Raw genomic sequence first — 27,807 nt, forward strand, 5'->3', positions numbered from 1 at the left:
TAAACCCCAGCACGCGTAGAAAAGACGTTCTCGGCCAATAACGCGTGCCAGCGATTGGCAGATCATTTCCAACATTTAGCAAATGAAACCACGTGTAAGCGTCTCGCTCCAATCGATGTAAACTGAGCGAAGCGGACCTTTGTGGAAGCAATTGCGTTTCAGTGGCGCGGAGGTAGATATCTCTATTAGTGAGTGTGGAGCCCATTGAATTGGCGTTGAAAGCGGAATAATACGCTCATTTAAATAGTAGGGAAACGGATATTGCCGGGCGCATCTAATTAATCAACCGTTTTATGTTTATTTGGCAACATACGGATTAGACTGTGCATAGTCAATAGCGTTTTATATGAAAAATAGCATATTTTTACCTTGATGCACGGAGTATTCTGCGTTTTCTTTTCTCGTTGGACTGTAAATTACGCATGGTCGATATTTTTGCTAATATTTGGAGACGTCCACTTATTCCTTTCCCGTTTTTCTGACTTATGACTCAATGAAAACTATATTTTGAAACTGTCATTTATTTTGTAGAGCATCCAGGACGAGTGGCGGTTTTATTCGCCTTTAAATAAGATACTCTCCCATCGCCAATGCCACAAAACTGCGTCTTTTTCTACGAACCAAGAGCTGTTAAGAAACGCAAGACCCCATCTCTGTGAATACTGCGCGTGCTGCATCATCTCATTCAATTTGCTGTCAGCCAAGAGAGGGGCAACAATAACTTTGAACGGTTATTGTATCACGTTTCTTTCAGTCTCCGCATCATTTTCCACAGATTCGAAGCGGGCAGCTGTTGCAACACACGCATACACACGCAGGTAAGACGTGCCTTCATTTTGTTCCCATCTGATGCTGTTACTGCTGCAACGTGCGCGAGGAGCGCATACACATAGGTCGCGCGCTCATTACAGTCCTTTCTTGGCGTTTTTTGCATGATTTCTGTTTATGAACGCATCTGTTATAAGCTCAATTTTGCATATCCATAACAAATGTGGGATCAGGGAGGGATACATGTCGTGGGGATTGGTGTCGCACAGCGTGTGTCGTCCGCCACTGGAATTTTAATTTCCTCCCTGAGATCTGCCATGATGCTGCTGTGTGTATAGCTTGCTATAGTCTGTTTGTGTGTGTGTGGTTCAGGTTTTACCTATATTGTGAATGGAATGGTGTCTAAATGAATATATTAAAACGCAAAAAAAATTATTAAATGGTTAAGTTTAGGGGTAGGGGTTTGAAAATGATTATCTCAGTATAAAACAATTGAAGTCAATGAAAAGTCCTTACTCTGATAGAAAAACAAGCATGTTTTTTTTGTGTTTTTTTTTTAACGGCTTGTCACTTATGTCAACTATGGCGCATTGTCAACACACGCATTCAAGTGTCGCAAAATGCACATAATTAAGCAAATACTTCCATTAACAAATTACACTTGGGTGTCTTTGTTCATTTCTCTTCATCTGTAAATGACAGTACAAAGCTTTTTTTGTACAAAGACTTGTTGCTGACTTTAAAATCCTGAAAGCCACTTTCATTTTATCTTCTAAGGCCTACTGTCCTCTTTCTGTCCTTCATCTCTCCATCCCCATTTCGGTGTGTGCTCGCTCATAAAATGGTAATAGGCTGCATGTTGGCCTGACATCTGTCATCTGCACCTGTTTGTGGATGGGACGGATGCCTCCCATCCTCCTGAGTCAGAGAAAATAGGGTTGACGGTGATCAGGAGGAGGATGAAGGGGTGGGGAATGGAGAGGAAGAGGCAGATGAATGGAGATGTGTATTGCGCTCGCTTATAGGAAGAAGTATGTAGGATATTTACCGCAAAGGGAGGATGAAGCGAGCGAACTGAGCGAGGTGATCCATCTGCCCATCTCTATGTCAAATCCCTCTCCATCTCACTCACTGCAGCAGAGCTATTCTAAGAGAACACTTTCGACCCACGCACTGTCAAATAGATCGAGAAAAATAAAGAGTGTATGAGAAAGAAGGAAGGACGAGAGGCGTGTAGTGTGGCATGCTCAGGCCGTCTTTGGAGAGTTAGTGTGCATGTGCAGATGCTGTAGCACATCTGTGAGGCACCGCTTTCACGAGCCCGTGCTTCCAGGACCCTGTCTCTCCGCTTCACATCATTAGCCACACAAGGCGTTGCCGATGGCAACTCCGGAAAAGAGGCAACTTGGTGAGCATAAAGCACACTGTAAAATGGCATAAGATGCACTTGTGAGGGGCTGTTTTAAAGGTGCGTAGCCTTGTGTGTTTTGCTCTTATTACCTCATTCCTCCTTCCATAAGGGTCCTCGCTCCCAAAGACCCTTCCTCCCCCATCCCTGCATCCTTCCTGTCTTCTCTTCTCCTCTCAATAGGGTCTCTCTCTGCCCTGCCAACCCCCCACTCCGCACACATCTGTGGCTGTGTCACCCCCCGCTTCCTCTCTCGCTTCGTCCAAAGCTGCATCTCTTTGAGCGCATTAAGCCTTCAGTATGTTCCCGCAAGCCTTTTTAAGTGGCGTTTATACTGTTATTTGCTTATTTACACCTAGTGCCTGTCATTGAGGGTTTCAAATCCACTGTATTGCATCAGCTATGCTAACATGTGCATGTTATTCACTGCCGTAACGTGTGACTCAGTATGTGAGAAAGCTGAGGTCGCACTACTATATGCACAAAATATGGTGTGCATATTGCATACAATTTGCACCTTGTTGATCGTGGAGGATGATGCGATTCACAGACATATGATTGTGGATGATCTTGTTGTAGGGAAAAAAACATTCAAATGTATTTGAAACCGAATGCACAGTTCTTTATATAATTAAGATTTTTAAATAGTTTATTGATTGCAGTCATTTAATGTCTGGCTGAATGTGTAAATTACATATTTCAGTATAAAAACCGAAATCTTATATCTTTGTGCGAGTTATTTTATATCGTTATTAAGGTGTGTGTGTGTGTGTGTGTGTGTGTGTGTGTGTGTGTGTGTGTGTGTGTGTGTGTGTGTGTGTGTATGTATTTATACAGTACAGGCCAAAAGTTTGGACACATTACTATTTGTAAGGTTTTTGAAAGAACTTTCTTCTGCTCGTCAAGCCTGCATTTATTTGAACAAAAATACAGAAAAAAAAATGTAATATTGTGATATATTATTACAATTTAAAATAATTTGTTTTCAATTTATTATACTTTAATTTATCATTTATTTCTGTGACGCAAAGCTGAATTTTCAGTATAATTCCTTCAGTCAGTGTCACATGATCCTTCAGAAATAATTCTAATATGATTCATTTTCAAAGTTGGAAACCGTTCTGCTGCTTAATATTTTTTCATAACCTGTAATACTTTTTTGTAATACTTTGATGAATAAAAAGTAAAATAAATAAATAAAAGAAGCAAATGTTTTAAAAATAGAAATCTTTTGTAACAACAATATACATTACTGGTCAGTAATTTGGTGTCAGACATTAATTTGCTTTCTATTTTTTAAATAAATCAATTTTATTCAGCAAGGATGTGTTAAATGGATAGTAAAGGAGATTTATATTATTTGAAAATATGTTTTTATTTTGAATAAATTAAGTTCTTTTGAACCTTTTATTCATCAAATATATTGCAGATCTGTTTCCAACACTCATAATAAATCAGAATATTAGAATGATTTCTGGAGTAACCATCCTGAAAATTCAGCTTTGCATCACATAAATAAATGATAATTTAAAGTATAATAAATTGAAAAACAAATATTTTAAATTGTAATATAATAATATATAATAGTAATATATAATATATAATATAATAATAATATAATAATATATCACAATATGTAAAAAAAAAAAAAAAAAAAAAAAAAAAAAAAAAAAATCTGTATTTTTGATCAAATAAATGCAGGCTTGAGCAGAAGAAACTTTTAATATTACAAATAGTAATGTGTCCAGACTTTTGGCCTGTACTGTATATATAGTTATTTGACTGCAGAATGCAGCTCTTTTTAATCCAAGAAAATTTGTATATATTAAATAAATATTATGGTAATGTTCAATTTTCGATAACCCAGTGAATCACATTTATTAAATAAAAAAGTTACTTAATTTAATTTTAATTTATTTTCTCTTTTCCCCACCAAATTAGACAAAAAAGTTCAGTGCTGCACTCAGAAATATGAATAAGAAGTTAAGGCTGTGAGAACTTTGAATTTGTTCATTGGTTCCTTCCTAATAAGGGTATTTTGTCAAAAATAGTTTAGAATTTGTATGTGTTTTTTGGGATATCTAGCACTGTTCTGCTTCTAATATATCATGATGGACATATTGAGATCATTGCAGTTCAGGGATTTGATTCATTCCTAACTTACTTTTGTCTTTCAGTGAAAATCCAAGACTAACAAAGGAAAACAGAAGCCAAGACGAAGAGCCATCAGCCTGGATGAAAACGACTGGAGTCCCCGCCAGGAATAGAAAGTCGTCATCTTTTCTAAAGCAGACGAACTATCACTGTTTTTGTGAGCCAGGGGCTTTTTGAAAGGATGTTGATTTGCACAGATTGAAGATTTTCTCCTTGACTTTTTGCTACCAAAACCAGTGCCAAACACTAACCGTGCCAACCAGAAGCAAGACATTATTTCACCAGTACTTTTGCATTTTTGTCAACCCATTGAAACCATTTAACCACAATTTACATCAACTTTAATTCTCAATTTCTACTCAATTGCCATCCGTCTTTTTTACTACTGAATAGCATGCAAGGTGGATAATTTATATTCCCATCATTTAGTTTCAGTCGCAGACAAGCAGCTTTTGCTCCCCGAAATAGGGAGAACAGTGCATTATTGGTTAAACATGCTTTATGTAAGAGTGGCCGTTACGAATGCATTAGCCTGAAAGAGTTCGGCTCCTGATCGATTGATCGATGGATGGACAGGCTTATGGATGGCTGGCACAAGCCTCATTAAACTTTCCAAAGTGAGCTGCTGCTAATTCTGTTGATTAGTCGTCCGTTCCTCTCACTAAGGCCCGTTGAACTCTTCCTATCCATCAGATCTCTTTAGTCATCCATCTCGTTTGCTCCTCCCACCTCTACGGACTCTGCACATTTAGAGCAGAACCCTCAGGAGTCTCTGAAGGGTTTAGATACTGAAGCCATACGTCTCATAGCCATACTAACGTCAAGATCTCTGCCAGCATTGAGAGGATTGGGCTTGGCCATTCTAGAAGAGCAGATGCATGGGTATATTCAGGAATATTTTCAGAGGTCTATATGTTCGACGGTGGTCCAGGTTTGACGTTCCGTAATCTGCCATATTCACCAGCGAGCCATTGACGCGTTTACTGTGTTGACAGTGGGATGACGTTTAAAGTTGTCCCACTACTTGAAAAGACGCTCTTTAACATTTAGGATAGGTCTTTCGGTGTGTTTGCTTGACGGTCTCCACGTGTTCCATATTGACGGATGAATCCCGACTTGTTCATGCCTGTTCAGTGGGCTCAACCATGCTGTCCTGCCAGAACTGGGCCCAAGCCCCCGTTTGTTTTATTCTGTTGGGTTGAGCTAAATCCAGAGCAGAGACACTCACGCAAGAGGGTCCAACACACATAGACCCTCAACCTTTACCTAGACTCAGTCCATCCTTCCATTTCCTTTCTTCCCTTCCTGAACACTTCTTCCTTTCTGGCCTGACTTGTGTCGTCAGACCAAGAACTAATATATACCTGCTGCTTGTTACACTTCGCGAGTGCCCTAACCGACCTACACTCTTCCAAAGCCTTCGTAATGAGCCTTTGTTCCGTGGTGCCGCCTTTAGAGAAAAGATCAGCTCTTCCCCATTTCTGAACTCTTGAAAGTTGCTCTTTCACCGCTTCGTCCTACCTTTATCTCTAGCCTCAATGACTTCCTTCTGAAACTCGAAAAGATGCAGTACTTAGTGTTTTTCTTGAGAACTGACACTGTTAGCCTGATAATTCGGACTGAACAACAGAACCTCAATGACCTTGAAAGGTATTCTTGTTAGTCTTGCAAGATATTCTCATTGACGATTAAAGCCTAAAGCGCCAACAAACGGAGATTTGTTTACAAGACGACATCAGTTCTTGCAGCTGACGATGACAGTTGTTTACAAATCACACCGAATAGCTAAGGAGTATTAACTCTTTCTATGCGGTTGGTTAGTGAGTCGACAACTGAAGTGCCAACCAGAGTAGAGAGCATTTGGTGAGACATAGTTTACACTCGTACAGAAATGTTTACATGTTGCCCATAAGGTTAACTCAGATTGAGTCTTGAATGAGTTGTTAGTGCCATAAATCAGATCAGTTACATAGACTTAAACAAAACCACCTTTAAGAGGAAGCTGTTCCCTTGACACTTTAAAAAGTTTACATTGTTAAAATATACATTTTGTTTACAGAACTAAATTGCTTGCGACAAAAGTCAAAAACTTGTCTTCTTTCGTTTAACATTTGAGTCACTGACATATTTCTAAAGCTGTTGTTTTATGGATTTTTCTCATTGAGAAGATTCGAAATATTTGATTTTGTGCCAAATCAACATTTTCAAGCATTCCAACTCTCACCCATTAAGCATAAAACTTGTACATAGATTTACCTCATTCTTGTTAATAATTTTCTCTGAAATATGTTTACACCCTAACTGCGAGTCTCATGCTTTTTTCTTTAATCTGAACTCCCGCACTTGGATGTGCATTTTGCATATTAAATAATTTGCATACTAGTTTATGCACACGTGAAAGAGAGATTAACTTGTCTACATGTCTTATATATTGCCACACTGACTCGCAACTTTTGATAGACGTCAGCTTTTTGTAGGCCCCAGAAGTCTTTTGTACGAAGGCTCCACATTTTTTCATCTTTGATAAAAAAAAAATCCCCTGTATCAAGATGCCACCTGCTGCCATCTTGCTTTTCTTCCTGTTATGTCCTGTGGTCTCCACAGTGACTGTTACCTCGGAACGGTCCTCAGTGAATGGGGGGCCGGTGTTGCTTCTGTTGCGAGGACGCGGCCGCAAGGTCCCGCAGCCTGACATGCGGGACAAGGAGGCTGCTGCCATGGCGGCAGAGCCAGAGGCAGCCGAGATCCCTCCGAGACCCCTGCCGCAGATAATGCTACCCCGCAATGTGACGGCCGATGCCCTGAAGCCCCCGCTGGGAGCCGCACAGGTGGCGCCGCCTCCTCGGCGACTGGTGGACGTGGACGTGTGTCAGGGCTACTTTGACGTGATGGGACAGTTCGACAACACTTTCAACTGCACCAAGGGCACCTACATATACTGCTGTGGCACCTGCCATTATCGCTTCTGCTGTGAGCACCAGCGCAGCCGTCTAGACCAAGACGCCTGCACTAATTACCGCTCACCTGACTGGGCCGTCACGACGGGTTCCGTCACCCAGCCCCCGGTCCGGCACGACCCAGATTTCGACCCGCTGCAGCAACAGAACAACAGCACGGCTTACGTCATTGGGGGAGTCATCTCTTTTACCATGGCCGTGGCCATTGGGATTAAAGTGGCCTTCCATAAACTGTCTCGACGACCGAGGAATAGAGACATCAACATGCCTAGGTGAGTGAAAGGCCCATTATGACCATACTCGCGAAGTGGAAGGAGACAATGCTGTACACATCCGAGTCTGCATCAGTGACTGCCATATGAAGAGATGCGTAGTGATTTTGATGTCAGACTCTTTCAGCTTTTGCTTTTTGATTTTGTTACACACTCATCTTTCATTTTTACTGTTTATCTTTCTCTCTCTTCAGAGCGCTGGTGGACATTCTGCGTCACCAGTCTAGTCCGGTCCAGCAAGGAGAGAGGAACAGCAGCACGGTCCTAACAACCGCCACCTCCAGCGAGGGCACACTGGGGCGGCCATTGAAAAACTTCTACCCTCCCGTCCTCCAGAGCAAAGATAACCGAAGTGAGTCTATCTCACACACACATAAGAGTTATAGATCGAATAACTGCAAAATAGTTAGCAACGGAAATATTGGATATAGCCACAACGTGTATAAATGGGGGAAATAGGGGCTCGAATTGGAAGATCAAGAGCGCCGAATTGAAGTCTAGAAGCATGATTTAGTCGACAGATCGGCAAGCCTGAGTGTATGAGGTAATGTAGAACAGAGGATGTGTCAGAAATGAGTCACATTAATCCTGCTTCAGAGACAAAAGATGCTATGTAACCACATGCAACTAGAGCTGCAGGTAATGGAAGTAAAGGATTGACCAACATCCATTACCTAAAGTATGCAGCTTGTGGGCCACTTTTTGAAAGTAATCAGGGTCCATTGAATAAAATGTCTGGTAAAATCTGGTATTAGTTGTGATGCTTGATTTTCAAATGGCGTTAGAGTGTAGAGCAAACAATGGGACATTTTCCCACATTTTTTGTTGAATAGAAACTTTAAAAGAACAGGATTTATTTGAAATGGATAGTGAATGCTTTTACTGTTACTTTTGATTCATTTAAAGGATTAGTTCACTCAAGAATGAAAATGTCCTGATAATTCTCATTCAATATAGTCATGTTCAGGTGTTTCTTTCTTCAGTCAAAAAGAAATAAAGGTTTTTAAGGAAACAATCCAGACTTTTTTTCCCATATAGTGGACTTCAATAGCAACTTCAATAGGAGCCAAATTGCAGTTTCAATGTAGCTTCAAAGGGCTCTACACAATCTAAGCCGAGGAATAAGGGTCTTATCTAGCGAAACGATTCGTCATTTATTTATTTTTTGACTGTTTATATTTTATTTTTACCACAAATACTCGCCTTGCCACCACTTCACACATTACCTAATCATGTTGCAAACATCACGCGTGAAAAACTGCATCTAATTTTCTCCTCCATTTTCAAAATTGCCCGACATCATTGTTTTAGCCAGCAGCCATAATTAACTTGTAACCCAAGACTGGTTTCTCACTGAAGCTAAGCAGGGCTGAGCCTGGTCGGTACCTGAATGAGAGACCTTAGAAAACCATGTAGCTGCCGGAAGAGTTAGTCAGGCCAGCAGGGGGCGCTCACCCTGTGGCCTGTGTGGGTCCTAAAGCCCCGATATAGTGATGGGGACACTATACTGTCAAAGAGCACTGTTTGTTGGAGGAGACATTTAACCGAGGTCCTGACTCTCTGTGGTTGTTAAAAATCCCAGGATGTCCTTCGGAAAAAGAGTAGGGGTGTAATCCCGGCATTCTGGCCAAATTTGCCCATTGGCCTCTGTCCACCATGACCTCCTAATAATCCCCATATAGTGATTGGCCTCATCCCCCTGTCTCCTCTCCACCAATCAGCTGGTGTGTGGTGGGCGTTCTGTCCCACCGCCTAGAATGCAACTGAATGCTTTTTCAATCGCCTCCATCCTAAAAAAAACCCATGGAAAACTAAAATGCAATGTCGGAAATTACGGAATATTTACGTAAATATTTACAGCGGGTCTATTGGCATAGGGTTAGTATTACCTGAGGTAATTTTTCTGGACCTTTTTACAGAAGTCGCCATAATCTTTACTGACATTAGCAAACCCTATTCGGACGGGATTAGATTAACATGGGGACATGGGGGTAAAGTCATTTTACCTCAGGACGTCTGTAATATTAATGGCCAATTCGCACGGGATAAGACATCTCAGTAAAACTAGCAGAAGTGGGAGAAGTAACTCGCTTTACGCACCTCCTTGACGTCATGTGCGTATGACGTTACCGTTATCACGTGAGCAAACACACAACCTGAGCGCCAGTCTGAACTCCGTCTCCAATATGTGTGTTTTAATAAACAGTTGGGTCCAGTCTAACGATTCTGATTGGATTGACTTGGTAATAGACACTTTCCTAGAGCTAAAATAAGTGTTGTGCCTCTAATAAGTGCTTTTGATCTTCTTTTTGCTTTAAATGATATGCGGAAAATACTGGACGTTTGCCACAGATTTGTCCCACCACCTACAACGCAGCCGGATGCTTCAAGTTGTTTTTTTTCCTTTTAAACAGGAAATGACGGAATTTTACCATACATTTTTACAGCAGGTCTATTCGTACGGGATTAGTATTACCCGAGGTCATTTTTCCGGACCTTTTTACAGAAGGTAAAAGTCTCGGTAATCTTTACTGACATTGTCCGTAATGATTACCAAGATGGCACATTCGGATGGGACTAAAATCACAGAGAAACCTCTGGTTATAATTACTTTACTCCCACGTCCCCATGTTAAACTAATCCAGTCCGAATAGGGCTATTGTCTGTAATGATTACGCGATGGCAAATTCGGACAGGACTAAAAGGCCATCACTGAGAAGCTCTGGTAATAATTACTTTACCCCACCCCTCAATATTAAACAAATCCATCCAAATAGGGCTTTAGTCAAACACCCTTAAAAAAAAAAGCTCAAGTGTTTTCTGCTTACCAATCAGATAAAAAAGCACTTTGTCAGAGGTTCAAAAATTATTGTGGCTTGTAGGTGCCTACAGAATCCAATCAGAATGGAATTAAAAAATCGTTTGACTGGACCTAACTGTTATATATAGGTTATATGGTTTCTAGATTATGTGTTTGCACACGTGATATCAGGAAGCAACCTTATACACACGTTATAACAGGTAGGTGACGGCGGTGCGTAAATCGTTGCCCCTCCCAATTCTGCTAGTTTTAGTGAGATTTCCTATCCCGTGCGAATTGGCCATTAATATTACAGACATCCAGAGGTAAAATTACATTACTCCATCTACCCTTGTAAAAATGAATCCCTCCGAATAGGGCTTTAGTCTTTGCATGTTCGCTTTGTAAACACTGGGTCGGTGCTTCCGCTTCGTCATTTTTTTTTTTAAAGAAATCGCTAGATAAGACCCTTATTCCTTGGCTGTGGAGCCCTTTGAAGCTGCAACGAAAGTGCAATTCGGACCTTTTTCCTGTTGGTCCCCGAAAGACATGAACATCTTGGATGACATGGGGGTGAGTATATTATCAGGAAATTTTTATTCTGGAGTCAACTAATCCTTTTTAATGCATCCATGTTTAAGGTAGGATAGGCAATTTTGGAGAGGCTAGCAATAGCAGCTATAGCTTTGAAAGCATAAAATCCCACCATCCCTTCAGAGCGTCTCTATGCGTGTACAGTAGGGAGCAAAGAGCGTCACGAGAGACAATGTTAAAGTACCTCATGTCTCAAAGCACATAACATTAATAATGAACATAAACAACTCACAGAGGTCTCTCTTGTACCCCCTGACTGCTGCAGATTAATTTCGGTGTTGATGAGTGTCGCAATTAGCCAAGTTTCATGTACTTTTCCACTGCTTTGCTATCAACAAAGTGAATATGTTTAAACGGTTGCGAAATTTGCTGCCTGTTTCCATAAAATTGGCCTTTTACCGATTAAAATGGTGTGCGTAATGGCGTCATCCATAAAAAAACACATTGTTGCTTAAGTTTTGTTGTATCGCTAAAACAAGTAATTTCCATACATAATTTCACATGTATCGCTAATTATTGTATCTTTCACATCCCAAATATTTGTAAAATGCAGAGAGAAACGAGCCAATTGAAATTCACCAGTTTACTGCTTACTGTTTTCAATAAAAAATAGGCCATTACTAAATTATTAAATATTAATCAGAAGATCATGGCGAAGTGGGACAGTTTATCTGACAGGACTGCATGTATCTGCAATCATGACGAAATCCATGGGTTTGTATACACGGCAGCTCATTTGTACTGAATTCAAAATTTTAGGATCCATAAAAAAGGTTGGTACTGTAAAATGTTTGGTCATATACAATCTTTAACGTAGCGTTTGATGTGGCCGAGAACACATGTATTAGATCATTCAAACTGCATAGGAGTCTGACACGGCTAGAAATAGTTTTTGTTTGTTTCTGCGCACAAAGAGTATTCTCGTCACTTAAAAAAAAAAAAAAATCAGGAGTCACATGGACTATTTTAACAATGTTTTTACTACCTTTCTGGGCCTTAAAAGTGTTTATTAAATAGCTGTCTATTGTGAGGTCAAAGAGCTCTCGGAAATATCTTCATGTGTGTTCTGAATATGAATGAAGGTCTTAAAGGGGGGGTGAAATGCTGTTTCATGCATACTGATCTTTTTACACTGTTAAAGACTTGGAATCCCATACTAAACATAGACAAAGTTTCAAAAGTTAAGGTGGACGTTTGATGGGAGTATTTCTTTGTCAAAAATACTACTTCCGGTTGGTCATAAGTTTCGGCAAGTTTTTTGAGATCATGCGTCCCCTTTGACGTTAATGGGGGCGGAATTTCCTTGTATGGGCCTTACGGACAATTCTACCGGAAGCGCGTGAGAGAGAGAGAGGGAGAGAGCGAAAGTAACAGGCACGCCCATCAAAGCGCTGGCTTGTAGGATGCTGGACAGGTGATGTACACATAACAATGACATCAAAAAGTGCGTTTTTGGTTGCCAGACCAAGACAGTCCTGCACAGATTCGCCAAAACCCCCGCATTAAGGCAACAGTGGATGTAATTTGCTTTTCCGGATCAGCAACTGAGTTGCGCGAATGTTTATATCTGTTCGCTGCATTTCGGTGCCGACTGTTTCATAAACAAGGCCCAGCTCGACGCCGGATTTTCCCAATCGCCTAATGCTGAAGGATGGAGCAGTCCCAACGTTAGAAGGGTGAGTGAGACTGCTTCAAATGTCTGTGTTTTTTTTAGTCCGCTTACTGTCTACACAAACCACGCGTAAACACACAAACACACGTGCACAACATGTACACCTTCAAAGACAAAAATACGACGATATAATTCAAGTATAAATATGTAAATAACACAAGCCGCTAAGCATATTATATAGTTAGTGTATAACTTGTACCACATAGAGACGTCCTGCTCTAGTCGTTTTTGCTGCTGCTCCTGTTCAACCTCTGGGTCTGATTCCGGATCATAGATGTATGGCTGTATCTGATTAAAAGCCATATTTTTATTTTGAATAAAGTTTTTTTCCCGCTGTTGACACAGCTTTACGACGCACTCGACTCAACATAGCAGCAGCGAGCACACGTCATTATTTAGCTCCGCTCACACGACACGCCCCCACCCGCTCGGCTTTTTTCGGAAAGACTCGGAACAGCGCATCTTTCTTATATAATTATTAAAAAAATAAAGACTTTTCGGAGATATGCAGGATGCAATGCTACTCTATAGGTACTCAAGATTGACATGACTTAACTACATTTTTCAGTAGCGTGGTGGTAGCGTCGCTGTTTTCTCAATGAAATAGCTTTTCAGTAGCGAAGCTCTTCTGTTGATCAAGTAGTGCGGTAGCGTCCACACAAGCTAACGTTACATTTTCCCAAGCATTTCTGAGGATCAAGCTCAAATTGGAAACACAACTGATAAGAACGCGGATATACTTCACTTTCTACGTTCCTTTATGCCTCGCGCAGACTCGCACAGATGCGACTCATTTGGCAGTGAGTGCGTGAAGACGGGATAGGCGATCTAGTTGACGTTTTTTTTTCCTAGCGCTCAATTCGCTGTTGCACGTGCATCGTCCGCGCGGTGACGAAAAAGAAACTGCAAAGTTTTAAAATCTATTGTGTTTCTTGAATAAACACCTCTTGTTAAAAGTATCGGGGTCCAGTCTAGCCACCTCTTAATATGAATGAATGAATGAAACTTGTTTCATGTGTGTGGGAGATAGATCACACACACAGACGCTACATGTTTTGTTTTTTGCCATGTTGGTAATGTTTGGAGCAGGTCTTAATTATTTCGCTACTGTACTTTCTGGACTGGACTTTTTTTGTACAAGTTGAGTTGTAAATTAACTTTTTTTGTCCTGAAAAAGTGCCCAAGTCTAAAATGAGCATAAATGCAAACACACAGTTGTGTATGCATATCATACACATACAGATGAATATATACACACACATTAAGTCGGGATATTTTGGTGATCCTGGCTCAATTTATCCACTAATATACATATATTTTTCATTATCGTTATCGTTCTTGGTGTGAGTTTGCCTTCAGGGTATGTTTACATGACAGCTGTGTACTAAATTTTGCATAAAAATGACAAGATCACCAAGATATCCCGGCTTAATCCCTTATCCTAGTTTTGTGCAATAGGCCCCTGGTTTTGTTAATATTATGGATCACATGTTTTTGTTGCTGAATTGATTTCGGACAGTTTTTGAATAACTAAAAAAAATGTGTGTCTATATGCTTGACTTTTATTGATCACTGAAAGCATTGATTGGAATGAAGTGGGTTCAATATAAAATTAAATAAATAAAAAGTAGCTTAGATGTAGTAAACTACTTTTTTCAAGTTGCTGTAGCTTAGCTTGCTACATTCCAGGGGGGTAGCGTCAGTGTAGTGAAGCTTAATTTAATGTAGAGTAACTGGTAGCTTAGCTCACTACATTTTCCAAGAAGCTTGCCCAACACTGACAAACAGACACCTATAGTGATCAGCTAAACAAATGTATTTAAACACACACCATAGATCGCATGCTCCATTGATAAATAATGAACTATACACGAGCATGTTGTTTACTGATTTTTACTTGCCGTGTTTCAACCGAACCAGGAAAGACCATTGGATAGACCAACAACCAATCAGAGCAACGAAGCGACGCATTGTCAAATGTCAACAGAGCTCAACTGCACTGTGTTGCCAAGTCTGCGTTTTTTTCCGCGGGTTGTTTTCTATGTCCACTGGATGAAGCGACTACTATGTGATATTTAGACCCATGAGTGTGAATTTTAGCAGGCAACCTTGCCAAAATAACACTCATTTTACCCCCCAAACACCATTTTTTCCTGGAGAACCCCCCGAGAAGCTATTGTTTAGGACTAGTAGTTGGCAGGTTTTGTTGTAAAAACTTGGCAACCCTGTCTGCACGCTGGGATAAACGATCTTTGCCGTTGTTGTAAAAAAATAAAAGAATTTAATGATACACAGAGTACTTACCCAACATGATCATCATGTTTTAGAGAAATAGTGAAGGTGAATGCATATACAAACAAGCTCTCTGTTTAGGATTCGAACAAATGTAATCCAAGCCCCTTTGATGACGTGATGATTACGTTACTGTTGATCATCTGTCCGTCATCGGCTAAAGCCCGCCCTGATGATTTCATTGGTCCTAACAGTTTCTGTTCGGAGATAATTACTCCTCTATAGATCGAGGCCAGACCGAACCGCATGACCTAAAAATGTTGTGGGCGGGGCTAAGTTCGGCTGGCATCCAAGCTAACTGTAGAGGCTAATTCTGTCATGTGACATCTCATCTATTTGCGTTAAAACCATTTTTCTCATTTCTAGTTTCCATACTAGTTTTTCATGACATTTTAATTATTGACATAGAATTTATACACTTAAAGTTACATGGAAAAAGACTGTCGACATTTGCAAAAAATTATTTATAAGTGGCATTTCATTGGCATATGTCCATCCTTTTTTCACAAAACAATCCTTGAATGGAAACTGAAAGGCAAACCACTTACAGTATAACGTCACAGGTTTCCATCTCTTCCAGATGACAGTAGCTATGGTGTGAACACAGGATAAGCTCGGACCGAATGCCTTCCACAGACGATATATTTAATACATTTATTAAATAAATAGAATTTAAATAAATACATGTAGACCACTTAAATTTTTTATTGCTATCAGGATGTGAAGAGACTTTCAAGCAGTGTAACAAAATAGTTTCTGGAACAAAAAGATCATTAGACAAAATTATACATTTTGCATAATGTAGCCTACTCTGCCTTTAAATAAATAGTTATAGTATTAATTTCTTAAAAAAAAATAAAAAAGTGTGTGTGTGTGTGTGTGTGTGTGTGTGTGTGTGTGTGTGTGTGTGTGTGTGTGTGTGTGTGTGTGTGTGTGTGTGTGTGTGTGTGTGTGTGTGTGTGTGTGTAATGCATTCATAAAATTAACTCTTTTTATAAAAAATTTAAGAAGAAAAGAAAAGAAATTCTGTATTAATTCTCAGGGATGTAAGCAAATATTTAAACCTGGGGAAACCAAAGGTAGAATTTTACCAATCTGTCATTGAAAAGAACTATGGGGATGAATCCATTATTCACCATTATTGAAAAAGTATGACTGCCAAGTAAGCGATGTGGTACAGCATGACAAAACTGCTTTATTCATTATAACAGGAGCGCCACATGTCGCATTGTGTTTTTCACTTGCAGTCCTGATGGACATTTGGGAAATTCTCAAAATTGCGGTGGCAGGCCAACCAAAAATGTTTCTTGAGATATTAAATGTGCAAAGAGGCCTTGCATGTATTTTATGAACTGGGAGTGGGTCAGTGTTCACTTTGCTCTCTTGCAGCTGGGAAACACAGTTTTGGACAGACTGGGTCCAGTCCTAAACACACATCTACTATCGGTAAGCCAATGAGCTTAGACAGAGTGTGCAAATGTGTCGCTTGTGTGAGAGCGCCAGTGAGAAAGCTTCAGATTTGTCTGTGTGTATTTGTCACTGCCTTTGCTTTGCCTTGGTCTCGTTGGTTCGAGTGTGTTTGCTCGTGCCCTCCCACTCTGTCGCTACCCTGAGCTATTTTCTTGTTGTTTGTCCTGCACCCAGCACTGTTTGCACCAGTCAGCAAAGCTTCAGTAACTGTGTTGGCATGCAAAGTAGCAGAATGCCAAATGTCATGAAGAAAAAAAGTGTTTTCTCTTCATGTTCATGTATAATATTATATTCATATTTATCTACATGAATATGATATTTATCCAATAGATTGAGGAAAATAAATCCTGTGTCCAGGTTCTTACAGTGGAAAGATCTATCTATCTATCTATCTATCTATCTATCTATCTATCTATCTATCTATCTATCTATCTATCTATCTATCTATCTATCTATCTATCTATCTATCTATCTATCTATCTATCTATTCCTTCCTTCCTTCCTTCCTTCCTTCCTTCCCTCCTTCCCTACCATCTATTTCTTCCTTCCTTCCTTCCTTCCCTCCTTCCCTACCATCTATTTCTTCCTTCCTTCCTTCCTTCCTTCTCTCCCTCCCTCCCACCTTCCTTCCTTCCTTCCTTCCTTCCTTCCTTCCTTCCTTCCTTCCTTCCTTCTTCCTTCCTTCCTTCCTTCCTTCCTTCCTTCCTTCCTTCCTTCCTTCCTTCCTTCCTTCCTTCCTTCCTTCCTTCCTTCCTTCCTTCCTTCCTTCCTTCCTTCCTTCCTTCCTTCCTTCCTTCCTCCCTCCCTCCCTCCCTCCCTCCCATCTATTCCTTTCTTCCTTCCTCCCATCTATTCCTTTCTTCAACTTCATTCATTCATTCATTTATTTATTTATAGAGCACTTTCAACACCACAAGTGGAACCAAAGTGCTGTACATGAGGTATACAAGAAAATTTAAAAATAATAGGGGCAAAAACAATACTAACATATGACATACACAACTTACAAAGCATTATCAAAAGCTAAGGAAAACAAATACGTTTTTAGCGCACTCTGAAAAACCCCCAATGATGGACAAGTCTTTACAGACAGCGGAAGGTTGTTCCAAAGCCTAGGAGCTGCAACAGAGAAGGCCCGGTCACCTTTACATTTTAAACGTGTTCGTGGAACCACAAGAAGCAACTGATCATTTGAGCGCAGAGACCTGCTGGAGTGACAGCGGCTGATTAAATCAGTAACATACTCAGGGGCTAGACCATGCAGAGACTTAAAAACATACAACAGCGCTTTATATTGAATTCTATATCGTATGGGTAACCAATGCAGTTTAATTAAAACTGGAGTAATATGTTCTCTCTTTTTAGTGCCCGTTAAAAGTCTGGCAGCTGAGTTCTGAACAAGCTGCAAACGGGAGAGGGAAGCCTGACTCACACCCAGATACAACACATTACAATAATCCAAACGCGATGACACAAAAGCATGACAACCTTCTCCATATCATTAAAAGTCAGGATAGATTTCAATTTTGATATTAATCTAAGATGGAAGAAGCTATTCTTAACGACAGCGTTGATTTGCTGCTCAAATTTCAGCTCAGAGTCAAAAATAACACCAAGGTTCCTTACACTAGACAGTTTTTTCCCAGGAAGCAACCCTAGGCAGTCATCATCCACACACCCCTTATTTCCAAATAAAATAACCTCGGTCTTATCCTCATTTAATTGGAGAAAATTTTTCGCAAGCCAGCACTTAACTTCTGCCAAACATGCATGAAGAGACTGAATGGCACATTTATGCCCTTGTTTCAATGGTAAGTAAATTTGAGAATCATCGGCATAAAGATGATACTGAATCCCAAATTTCTCAAAGATAGAGCCCAGAGGGAGCATATAAAGGGAAAATAAAATCGGTCCCAGTATTGAGCCCTGTGGAACCCCACACACAAGGGGGGCAACGGAAGAAGAAAAATCACCTAAGCAGACTGAAAAGGTCCTCTCTGTCAAATAAGAAGAGAACCATTTCAGGGCTAAGCTCTGAATACCAATCTGATCCCTAAGACGATCAATGAGAATGTTATGATCAACTGTATCAAATGCAGCTGCAAGATCTAACATCAGCAAGACAACACGATTCCCAGAATCAACAGCTCGAAGGATATCATTAGACACTCTCAAAAGAGCAGATTCTGTACTATGACCAACTCTAAAACCTGACTGGAATCTATCGGAAATATTATTCCTAATTAAAAAGTCATTAAGCTGTATATTCACAATTTTTTCGAGTATCTTAGAAATAAATGGCAATTTTGAGATCGGACGAAAACTACTCATGTCAAATGGGTCTAAGGCGGGTTTTTTTAAAAGGGGTTGAATAACCGCGTGCTTGAAACTAACTGGAACAACACCAGATGACAGACTAATATTCATAATAGACAGAATACTTGGGCCAATTGAATCAAGTACCTGCTTAAACAGAGAAGACGGGAGCACATCACCAGGCGACCTAGTGGGCTTCATATGAGCAATTATATCCTTAAGCTCCTGCATAGAAACGGGCATGAAACTGGACAATTGTTTCTGAGGGGCAACAGAAACAAAGCAATCATTGCCAACAGGTGAAATTTGAGATCTAATTCCATTAACCTTACCAATAAAATGTTTTAAAAACTCTTCACACATGACAGCAGAAGGAATAAGTGCAGGAGTCACAGTAGGATGAAGAACAGCATTTACAGTAGAAAAAAGTACTCTAGAATTATTACAGTTTCTGGAGATGATGAGAGAGAAATAATTTGATCTAGCCAATTTAACAGATCTTTGATACTCGTTCAAACTGTTTTTTAAAATCTCATAAGAGACTTGTAATTTATCTTTAACCCATTTGCGTTCAGCCTTCCTACACTCCTGTCTAAGAGCACGGGTAGTACTGTTCAACCAGGGCTGCGATTTGTCTTTTCTCCCCCTGACTTTGACAGGAGCCACAGCATCTAAAATCTCCAAGCAAGAAGAGTTAAACTGATCGACCAACTCTTCTAAACCCATACAGGGAGAGTATGACTCTATCAATGAAAATAAAGGAGAACCATAAAAAACAGCTGAAAAACTATTAGCTGTGCATGGATTGAGTATGCGGGCCGAAACTGAGACTGAAACAGTATTAGCCAGTGGAACACAAGGAAAGTTAGTATTTAAAATAACAGACTTATGGTCAGAAAAAACAGTATCAACAATCTTCACGCTATCAATAGCGAATCCCAACGACAATACAAGGTCAAGCGTATGACCGCGTTCATGAGTTGGACCCGTAACACATTGTAAAAAATCAAACGACTCTAATAAATTAAAAAATTCTTTAACCAGGGGCTTCGAAGGGCAGCACACATGTATATTAAAATCCCCCAAAATTAAAATATTGTCAAAAGAAGATACTACACCAGACAAAAATTCTGAAAACTCCTGTATAAAATCTCCATGAGAATTAGGGTGTCTATAAATCAAAACACATAGCACAGATTTAAAAGAATTCAGCGTAATTAACTGAGATTCAAAAGTGCTAAAAGACGCTGAAGGTGAAAGTCTACACTTAAACTTGTCATTAAAAACAACTGCAAGACCCCCGCCACGGCCAACAGACCTAGGGGTACTAAAAAAACTGCAGCCAGGAGGAGAAAGTTCAGAAAGAGATGTCATTTCACCCGCATTAAGCCACGTCTCAGTAACAAATAAAAAATCTATTTCGTGAGAAAGAAAAAATTCGTTCAAGATAAATGTCTTATTTGCCAGAGATCTCGCATTTATCAAAGCCATTGTCACCGGAGAGAGAGTATTATTTGAAGAAGACGTTCGCAGAGAGGAATCGTTAAAAGTTACCGGACTCCCGTCACGTAAATAGCGAAGATTCCGATGGTTAACTCCTCGATCTGCAGACCGTCGCCTCACGAACGCCATCCGTGAAGACTGAGACATCAGCGCCGAAGACGGCAAGACAGGCAGAATGTATGAATGACTCAAGTTCACGACCACGGCCTCCGCCATCGAAGAAGCTGGTCCGATGACTGGAAACTTCCTGGTCCTCTTCGATCTGACAAGGGCTCCAGCACGCTTCCCACGCTTCCTTCGCCGTTTCCTCCACAGGCACAGACATCCCGGCAGGTAACACATTTTCCTCAATGCGACTGGCACAAAATGCGAGTGCAGATGCCAATCATCTCTGGGATTGCTAAGTAAGCAGTCGGACATAGCGGATCGAATATTTAGCAGCGACATGCGATCATATACCAGCGGGGAGCAAACAGAGCGCGCGATAAAACAAACAAGAAACATTATAAATAAAAGAGACAATGACAGGTTGTGGCAAGCCGGCAAACATCCTGGCGCCATCTTGCCTGTCAAAAATGAGAGAACGTTGAGAGAACGTTGAGAGCAAGAGTTTACAATCACAGTTCTTCCTTCCTCCCATCTATTCCTTCCTTCCTTCCTTCCTTCCTTCCTTCCTTCCTTCCTTCCTTCCTTCCTTCCTTCCTTCCTTCCTTCCTTCTATTCCTTCCTCCCATCTATTCCTTCCTTCCTTCCTTCCTTCCCTCCCTCCTTCCCTACTTCATTCCTTCCTTCCTTCCTTCCTTCTCTCCCTCCCTCCCTCCCTCCCTCCCTCCTTCCTTCCTTCCCTCCCTCCTTCCCTCCCTCCTTTCCTCCTTCCTTCCTTCCTTCCTTCCTCCCATCTATTCCTTTCTCCCATCTATTCCTTCCTTCCTTCCCTCCCTCCTTTCCTCCCTCCTTTCCTCCTTCCTTCCTTCCTTCCCTCCCTCCTTCCTTCCTTCCTTCCTTCCTTCCTTCTATTCCTTCCTCCCATCTATTCCTTCCTTCCTTCCTTCCTTCCTTCCTTCCTTCCTTCCTTCCTTCCTTCCTTCCTTCCTTCCTTCCTTCCTTCCTTCCTTCCTTCCTTCCTTCCTTCCCTCCCTCCTTCCCTCCCTCCTTCCCTACTTCCTTCCTTCCTTCTCTCCCTCTCCCTCCCTCCCTCCTTCCTTCCCTCCTTCCTTCCTTCCTTCCTTCCTTTCTTCCTTCCTCCCTCCCTCCTTCCTTCCCTCCTTCCTTCCTTCCTTCCTTCCTTCCTTCCTTCCTTCCTTCCTTCCTTCCTCCCATCTATTCCTTCCTTCCTCCCATCTATTCCTTCCTTCCCTCCCTCCTTCCTTCCTTCCTTCCTTCCTTCCTTCCTTCCTTCCTTCCTTCCCTCCCATCTGTTCCTTTCATATATTGCTTCCTTCCAATCTGTTCCTTCATTCCATTCCTTCCACCTGTTCCTTCCTTCCTTTCAAACTCAACTTTCAAAAAAAGTTAAATGAAAACTGCTATGTTAACCCTACCCCAATTCAAAATTAATTCATGGATCACAATCCAGATAGATATATTGTCTATGGTACTGGCATTTTCAGATGTTTTTTTTCTGGATGTATATTATTATTATTATCATAATAATAATATTTTTTTTGAGTGCTTGTGATCTTGGTGGTGATCTATTTATTCCTAAATAAGGAATTTTGTTTATAAATGTATTTTGTATAATGTACTGTATTTAGTTATTCCTATAGTGATAGATAGATCAACTTTAACTTCAAAAAAGCACATATAGCATATGGCCTGATTAATTAGGGTTAACGATTAAAGAACTGGACTTTTACTCTAAGGTACTTAAGTTCAAATCTCACCAAGGATGATCTATGAACTGGAGAGTTGCTGAGTTCCCATGTGACCACTGTGCCCTTGACTACATTTAATCTGCAGTACTTAAACCAAGGTTGCTCCAGGGGGACATTCCCTGTAGTATGTGTACAGCAAATTACTTTAAATAAAATGTGCCTGTGGAACAAATTACTACACGAATAAGAATATTATCATTACATGAGGATATATTACAGTTATAGAGAAAGCGAAGCGATGAACAGTAGTCTAGTTACACACATAGTCCAATTGTTTTTTTAAAAGTAATTCTTAGACATCTTGCCTTGTCATTTATAGAATCGGGACAAAGTGTTTCAGTCACCCACATTTAATTAGACCCATATTCTACATTTACATTCAACCCAGATAGATGTTCTGAACACATCAGTTGTTGGTATTTGTCTTATTCTCCTTTGTTCTCCAATCTTAGAGCGAGTTCAACGCATGAACAACACCCAGCTGGCCTCCACAGGAACTCTGCTGTCCGGCAAGCACAATAATTCTGGTTTTCACCCCTCCTTCTCTCACTCCTTCCACAACCTTGCCCAACTACCTCCATCATATGAGACCGCCATGAAACCAGAGCTTAACCGCTACAGCTCCCTCAAGAGACTAGGTGAGTGTGTGTCTGAAAAAGAAAGTGTGTAATTTCAGAGCTGCTACTACTGTGAGGGAGTTTTGCAAGGGGTCAACTGCTGCTGTTTTAGAAAGGATGTTCTGTGACATTGGATAGTTTTGTTTGTTTGTTTTTTTGCACGTATGATTTTATGATATATACAAATAATATTTTTTTTTCAAATATTTATATTGATCATATTCAGTCATATTCAATCACTGCTCGAAAACTACAACAGAAAGTTAGTCAAAAATGGCTTTTTGAAAAGGGTTGAGATTGGCCCCTATTGTACCTAACATTAGCATACATTTCTATCTGGATATTTTTAGTTGGAATGTTTTACACCTTCAGTGTGACCGCATGGTGCGATCTCACTTACCGGCAAAATCTGAATTACATACATTTTATAAACATTGATGGATAAATTGAATGCTTTCCTTATGAACCCTGTAGTTTGTTGAAATAATAGGATAAATAATCAGATACTGACTAAAGATAATGGATTAAATCAGTTTATAATACATTTGTTCATTGTTATTAAAATATAAAAATATTGATAAAAAATTTACATTAACCACCATGAATAAAAAAATGCGCTGCTTAAAAAAAAAAGTATTGTTCGTTGTTAGTTTATCATACATAATTCATGATTTAATGTTAACAAACTGAACATTATTATGTGTTATAATATATAAGTGTTATCAATATGTTACAATTCTGCAACACAGCATTTTTAAGTGATTATTTTGAGCATTTCATATTGCATAGCTCAAAATGACCTTCATTAAATGTGTTTAACATCTGTCCCAGACAACAGTGTATTGTTTTAATGCAGTCAAGTGCGAACTGATCACTAAAATGCATGTTAACACCAGGTGTAAAAGGTAAAAATAAAGATATTAATTTTCAATTTTCTTAACTACAGAAAAAAACCTTGATGAATATTCCGGATATTACACCTCCAAGCGAAGGCCAAACAACGCTCCACCCAGCTTCCACTCCTCCCAGCACCACCTGCCCTGGGGCGGTGACTTCACACTGGGTACCCGGGGAACTCTACCGCTAAACATGTCCCGCACGCGCATCCATGTTCCCAGTTCCACTTCCACCCCCAACCCCTACCCTTTACCCCAGACGCAGTACAACCCGTACGACACGATGAGTAAACCGCCTCGCCGGGTGATGTCCCAAGACCAGCTTCTGGCGCTGGGGGAAGGGAACACTCTCTCACGCCTCTCCAAGAACCAGCAGCATCAGTATTACAAACCCATGACCACCAGCAAGAGCTCCAACACCCAGAACTTGCGCAAGTCTCACGAACGCCTCCTGGTGTCGCCAGACCGCTTGGAAGAGCGAATGATGGCCGACTATACCCGTCTCACCCACCACCAGAAAGCGCAATCCCAGCAGAACGTGTGCGTGACGCCCTCGCTCGACCGCCATCACATGATCAAAATGAATTCGCACCCTACCTCCGGCCGCGAGCAAGACCACGCGGTCGCTGCAATGTCGTCCGGTCACGGGCCTGGGACTTTGGGATGGGGGGACGTCCACGGCTCCGGAGGAGGACCCGGAGCGATGGCGCACAGCGCTCGCCGGATGGCCTTCGCCACGAAGCGGCAGAACACCATCGAACAGCTGCACTTCCTCCCCGGAGGAGGTGGGGGAGGGGGCGTGGGGGGTGGGGGTGGAGGTCAGGCGCTGAGGACGGGGAGCAAGAACGAAGTAACCGTGTGAGTGCAAAAAGAACGACGGAAGATGGTAAGGAGATGATGGATAGATGAGGTGGGATTTCGCAAACCGGAGGGAGGGAAGACAGTGGAGTGTATAAAAGGCAGAAGACCGAAATGAAGAACGAAAAAGAGGAAGGAGATAAGAGGGTGGTCAGCAATGAGGCCCATTTGAAGAGAATACAGTGTATCACTACTGAGAGAAAAAGGGATATGAGACTGTACCTTAAGTGATTCAGTAGGTCCCTAAATTGCCAAATTCTCAACAAATAGAAACGTGAAGAGGGACTCAGGTTTCCTCCGACCTGTGTGTAGCATATAGTGTTATAATGGCACCATTCACACATGATCTGAGGAGATAGAAATGTGAGAAGGTTCATTTTTTAGAATAGGCCAAGTTTTCTCTAGTTAGTACATTCCAGCTAATGTATAAGTCAATTGGTTTAGGAGTTATTTTAATTTTTTTCTGAATCCAATGACAGCAGTTGACCTTGCCTCAGAGTTGGCCAATTTTTTGGTTTCATTCAACGCAAAGTGTCATTCTCAAAGAGCTGTGGGTGTGTCACCTTCATCAGTAAAGTAAGAGAACAATGAGATATACTGGATGAAACTGACAGGAGTCCAATAGTGTCCTGAATTACCTCAAATGACCGTTCTCAAATCAGATTTGACTTGATTTTGGAATGGATTGTGACTTGGGGAGTATTGTGCGTTTGCCATCAAGCAATACGCTGGTGATTCGTCTGAGAGAAGAACTTGGGACTTGAAAAATCTCACTCGTTTTGTGACCTGACTCTTTAGTCTGCACTGTTAATATGAGTCCAAATGCCATCAGCCATATTAGAGCTTATTCATATGGAATACAATTGAGGAAAAACATTTTCATTGGGAAACGGGTGTTATATCGATGAACAGAGATTTTTAGCAACTTATACTCAAGACTGTGAATCAAAGTTGACATGAATACTTGTCGGCTTGATTTATTATTATTTTTTTGCATTGTGGATAACATTTTGGCTGTTTTATAATATAATCAAAAAGCTGTCAGATTGATGGGTAAATCAGGTCATAATATCTGAACTAGAAATGTTTGAGTAGACAGACATTTGGAAACCGAAGTCAGCCATTCAAATCTGATAGAAGTCATGCCTCTTTCTTGCATGTTTGACCAGTCAGAGAATAGCTTCGTATGACGACATCAAACATTCTGGAGTTGTTACGGTTGTTCTGTCATTAAGTGTTAAGAGCTGAGATTTAATCATGGGCATGCAGTATGTCAAATAAGACCGCATTGTCTTCACACTTAATTTGCAACTCAAGCTGTTGTATTGAAGGGGGGACAGGGGGAAGGGTTTCGTTATACAATGGACAATTTAATCCAAGGGCTATTCTGAAACTTCTTCATGTGTGTCTGTGCTTCCGTGTTCTTACGGCTTTTTATCTTTTCCCGTGACACGGCTGTGCGGAACATGAAGGCTACATGCCAATGAGTGTACAAAACAGAAAAATAGAACAAAATCTGCAAAGCTACTTCAACACTCTGTGTCACACTAGGATGCATTATTATCTAACCAATGAGTTAGGACTTAGGAGTAAAAGCTGTCTTGTTTATCTATATTATATTCAAGAAAAATGTCTTTTTTTTTTGTTAGCGATTTCTGTGTGTTTTTCAGCTGTCTCCACATCAAATGGACACTTGTGGTGGAATGTCTGAGAACGACCTGGCTGAGCAAGATTATTGGGCCATAATATAGTATTTTAGATCACTCTGCAATGTTTAAGCTTTTATTAACTTGTTAATAAAATGGAAGTTAAATATGTTGAAAAAGAGAAAAAAAATTAATTGAATCCCGAATGTTCAAATATGTACACATGCCAATTTATGTGCATATATATATATACATAAATATATATAGTCATCGATATTATTCATATTCTTGATTATCATTGTTTTACTTTATTTTTCTCTGTGACTTTAGAAATTGTTTTTAGTTCTGTTTTCTGTTCATATTTGAGTTTATAGTGGATTTTTACCTTTGTAACTCAACAAAAAAGCAGATGCAATCATAGTGAAAAGACAAAACGCATGAAGATGTCAAAGCCAGTGTTGATGATGTCATATTGCTGACTTCTGATGTCAAGGTGTGTGTGTCCAGTTTTGTGTGTCTGTGTTTGTGTGCTTGTGCGTATTTCAGTGTCTATTTTGGAATGCTTTATCTCGCATTTTATCTGACTTTTGCTTTGTGTGAAGTCAGAGAATGTGCATTTCAGAAAACCCAAAATATAATTTTATTTTTTAAGTGAGTGTCTCTTTGAATGCAAAAAATAAACAAATCATTAAAAAAATTATTTCCCATTGCTACATTCGCCAAAGTTATGGAAAACTGAATAAACAAGCACCATTTATTTAATGTTTTTTTCTTTTTCCTTTCTTTTTAAAGATATAAATGTTTCTTGCCATGAAATACATAAACCTTGTTGTAAATTTTAAGGGGGGAAATGCCAAAATGCCATGCATAAAATATTTACAGCAAAAACTTTAATTATCATTATTTTTTAAATAAAATTCTCGCCATTAAGAAAGAAGTTGTTTTCTGGACATTGACACTTGTGTTCTTTTTCTCATGAATTATGAAATATGTTGGTTGGTTTTACATGTTTATATTTTTTAGATATGTTTTAAATCTCAATTATGTGCTGAGTATTTTAGCCATGTGTGATCTTGTATTAGACTAATTGTTTGCTTACATTGGTTAAAACAGCCAGGGGTCTTTTAAACAGATGCAACTCAGCCTGACTATAAGGATTTGGGATTAATTTGGAGTAGAATGGTTTAAGACAATTAAGTTAACCATTAAAAAGAAAGAGATTTAATTTATAACAATGTAATCGCTGATGTATTGTCCAAAGGTTCTAATGTTTCCACACATTTACATACCATAAATCTCAACTTAACATTGTCCTGCATTCATTTATTTTTTCATATAATTTATATTTGGTGGTCTGAATTGTTTAAACCTAAAAAAAATAGATTTTTGCTACTGTTGTAATTTTCTATTTTTCTATTGCTGTGGGGTAAATTATAACTGTCCTTTGCGAAAAGTAAAGTATTTATTATTCAATTCAAATATTTATTCATCTAAAAAGGGACGTTACAGGTTCCTAAATGGTTCCTAAGGGAGACGGACGAGCAATCACCGGCATTCGCCATTTTGAGGGGCAGGGTGGGCGAGGACCTTATGTTCTGGTAGGGTGGCGGGGGGGGAGAGACGACGGCATGTTGGTAAAATGGCTTCAGAGAGGTGCTATGCACTGCAATCCTTTCCTAAATATATGTGCTGTCTAAAATGCTGCGCGCG

The 27,807-nt window shown here is 40.2% G+C and overlaps 1 protein-coding gene across 1 annotated transcript; it reads left to right on the plus strand.

The window, feature by feature from the left end:
- Positions 1-27,408, plus strand: shisa7b (shisa family member 7). Its single transcript, XM_067424957.1, has 6 exons — positions 1-818; positions 4,354-7,559; positions 7,754-7,911; positions 16,307-16,363; positions 22,533-22,718; positions 23,644-27,408. The coding sequence occupies exons 2-6, from the start codon at positions 6,880-6,882 to the stop codon at positions 24,453-24,455; spliced, it is 1,893 nt and encodes a 630-aa protein (XP_067281058.1). The 5' UTR covers positions 1-818; positions 4,354-6,879; the 3' UTR covers positions 24,456-27,408.
- Positions 27,409-27,807: the final 399 nt, after the last annotated feature.

This window comes from Pseudorasbora parva, chromosome 19, assembly GCF_024679245.1.
Source record: "Pseudorasbora parva isolate DD20220531a chromosome 19, ASM2467924v1, whole genome shotgun sequence".
Classification (NCBI taxonomy): Eukaryota; Metazoa; Chordata; class Actinopteri; order Cypriniformes; family Gobionidae; genus Pseudorasbora; species Pseudorasbora parva.

What these genes read in the sequence shown, in the direction of transcription:
- shisa7b (XM_067424957.1), top strand. Translation starts at nt 6,880, where the DNA reads ATGCCACCTGCTGCCATCTTGCTTTTCTTCCTGTTATGTCCTGTGGTC. An exon ending in AGAGACATCAACATGCCTAG is followed by an intron (nt 7,560 to 7,753) that starts GTGAGTGAAAGG and finishes CTCTCTCTTCAG; the next exon opens with AGCGCTGGTGGACATTCTGC. An exon ending in TAAACACACATCTACTATCG is followed by an intron (nt 16,364 to 22,532) that starts GTAAGCCAATGA and finishes CTCCAATCTTAG; the next exon opens with AGCGAGTTCAACGCATGAAC.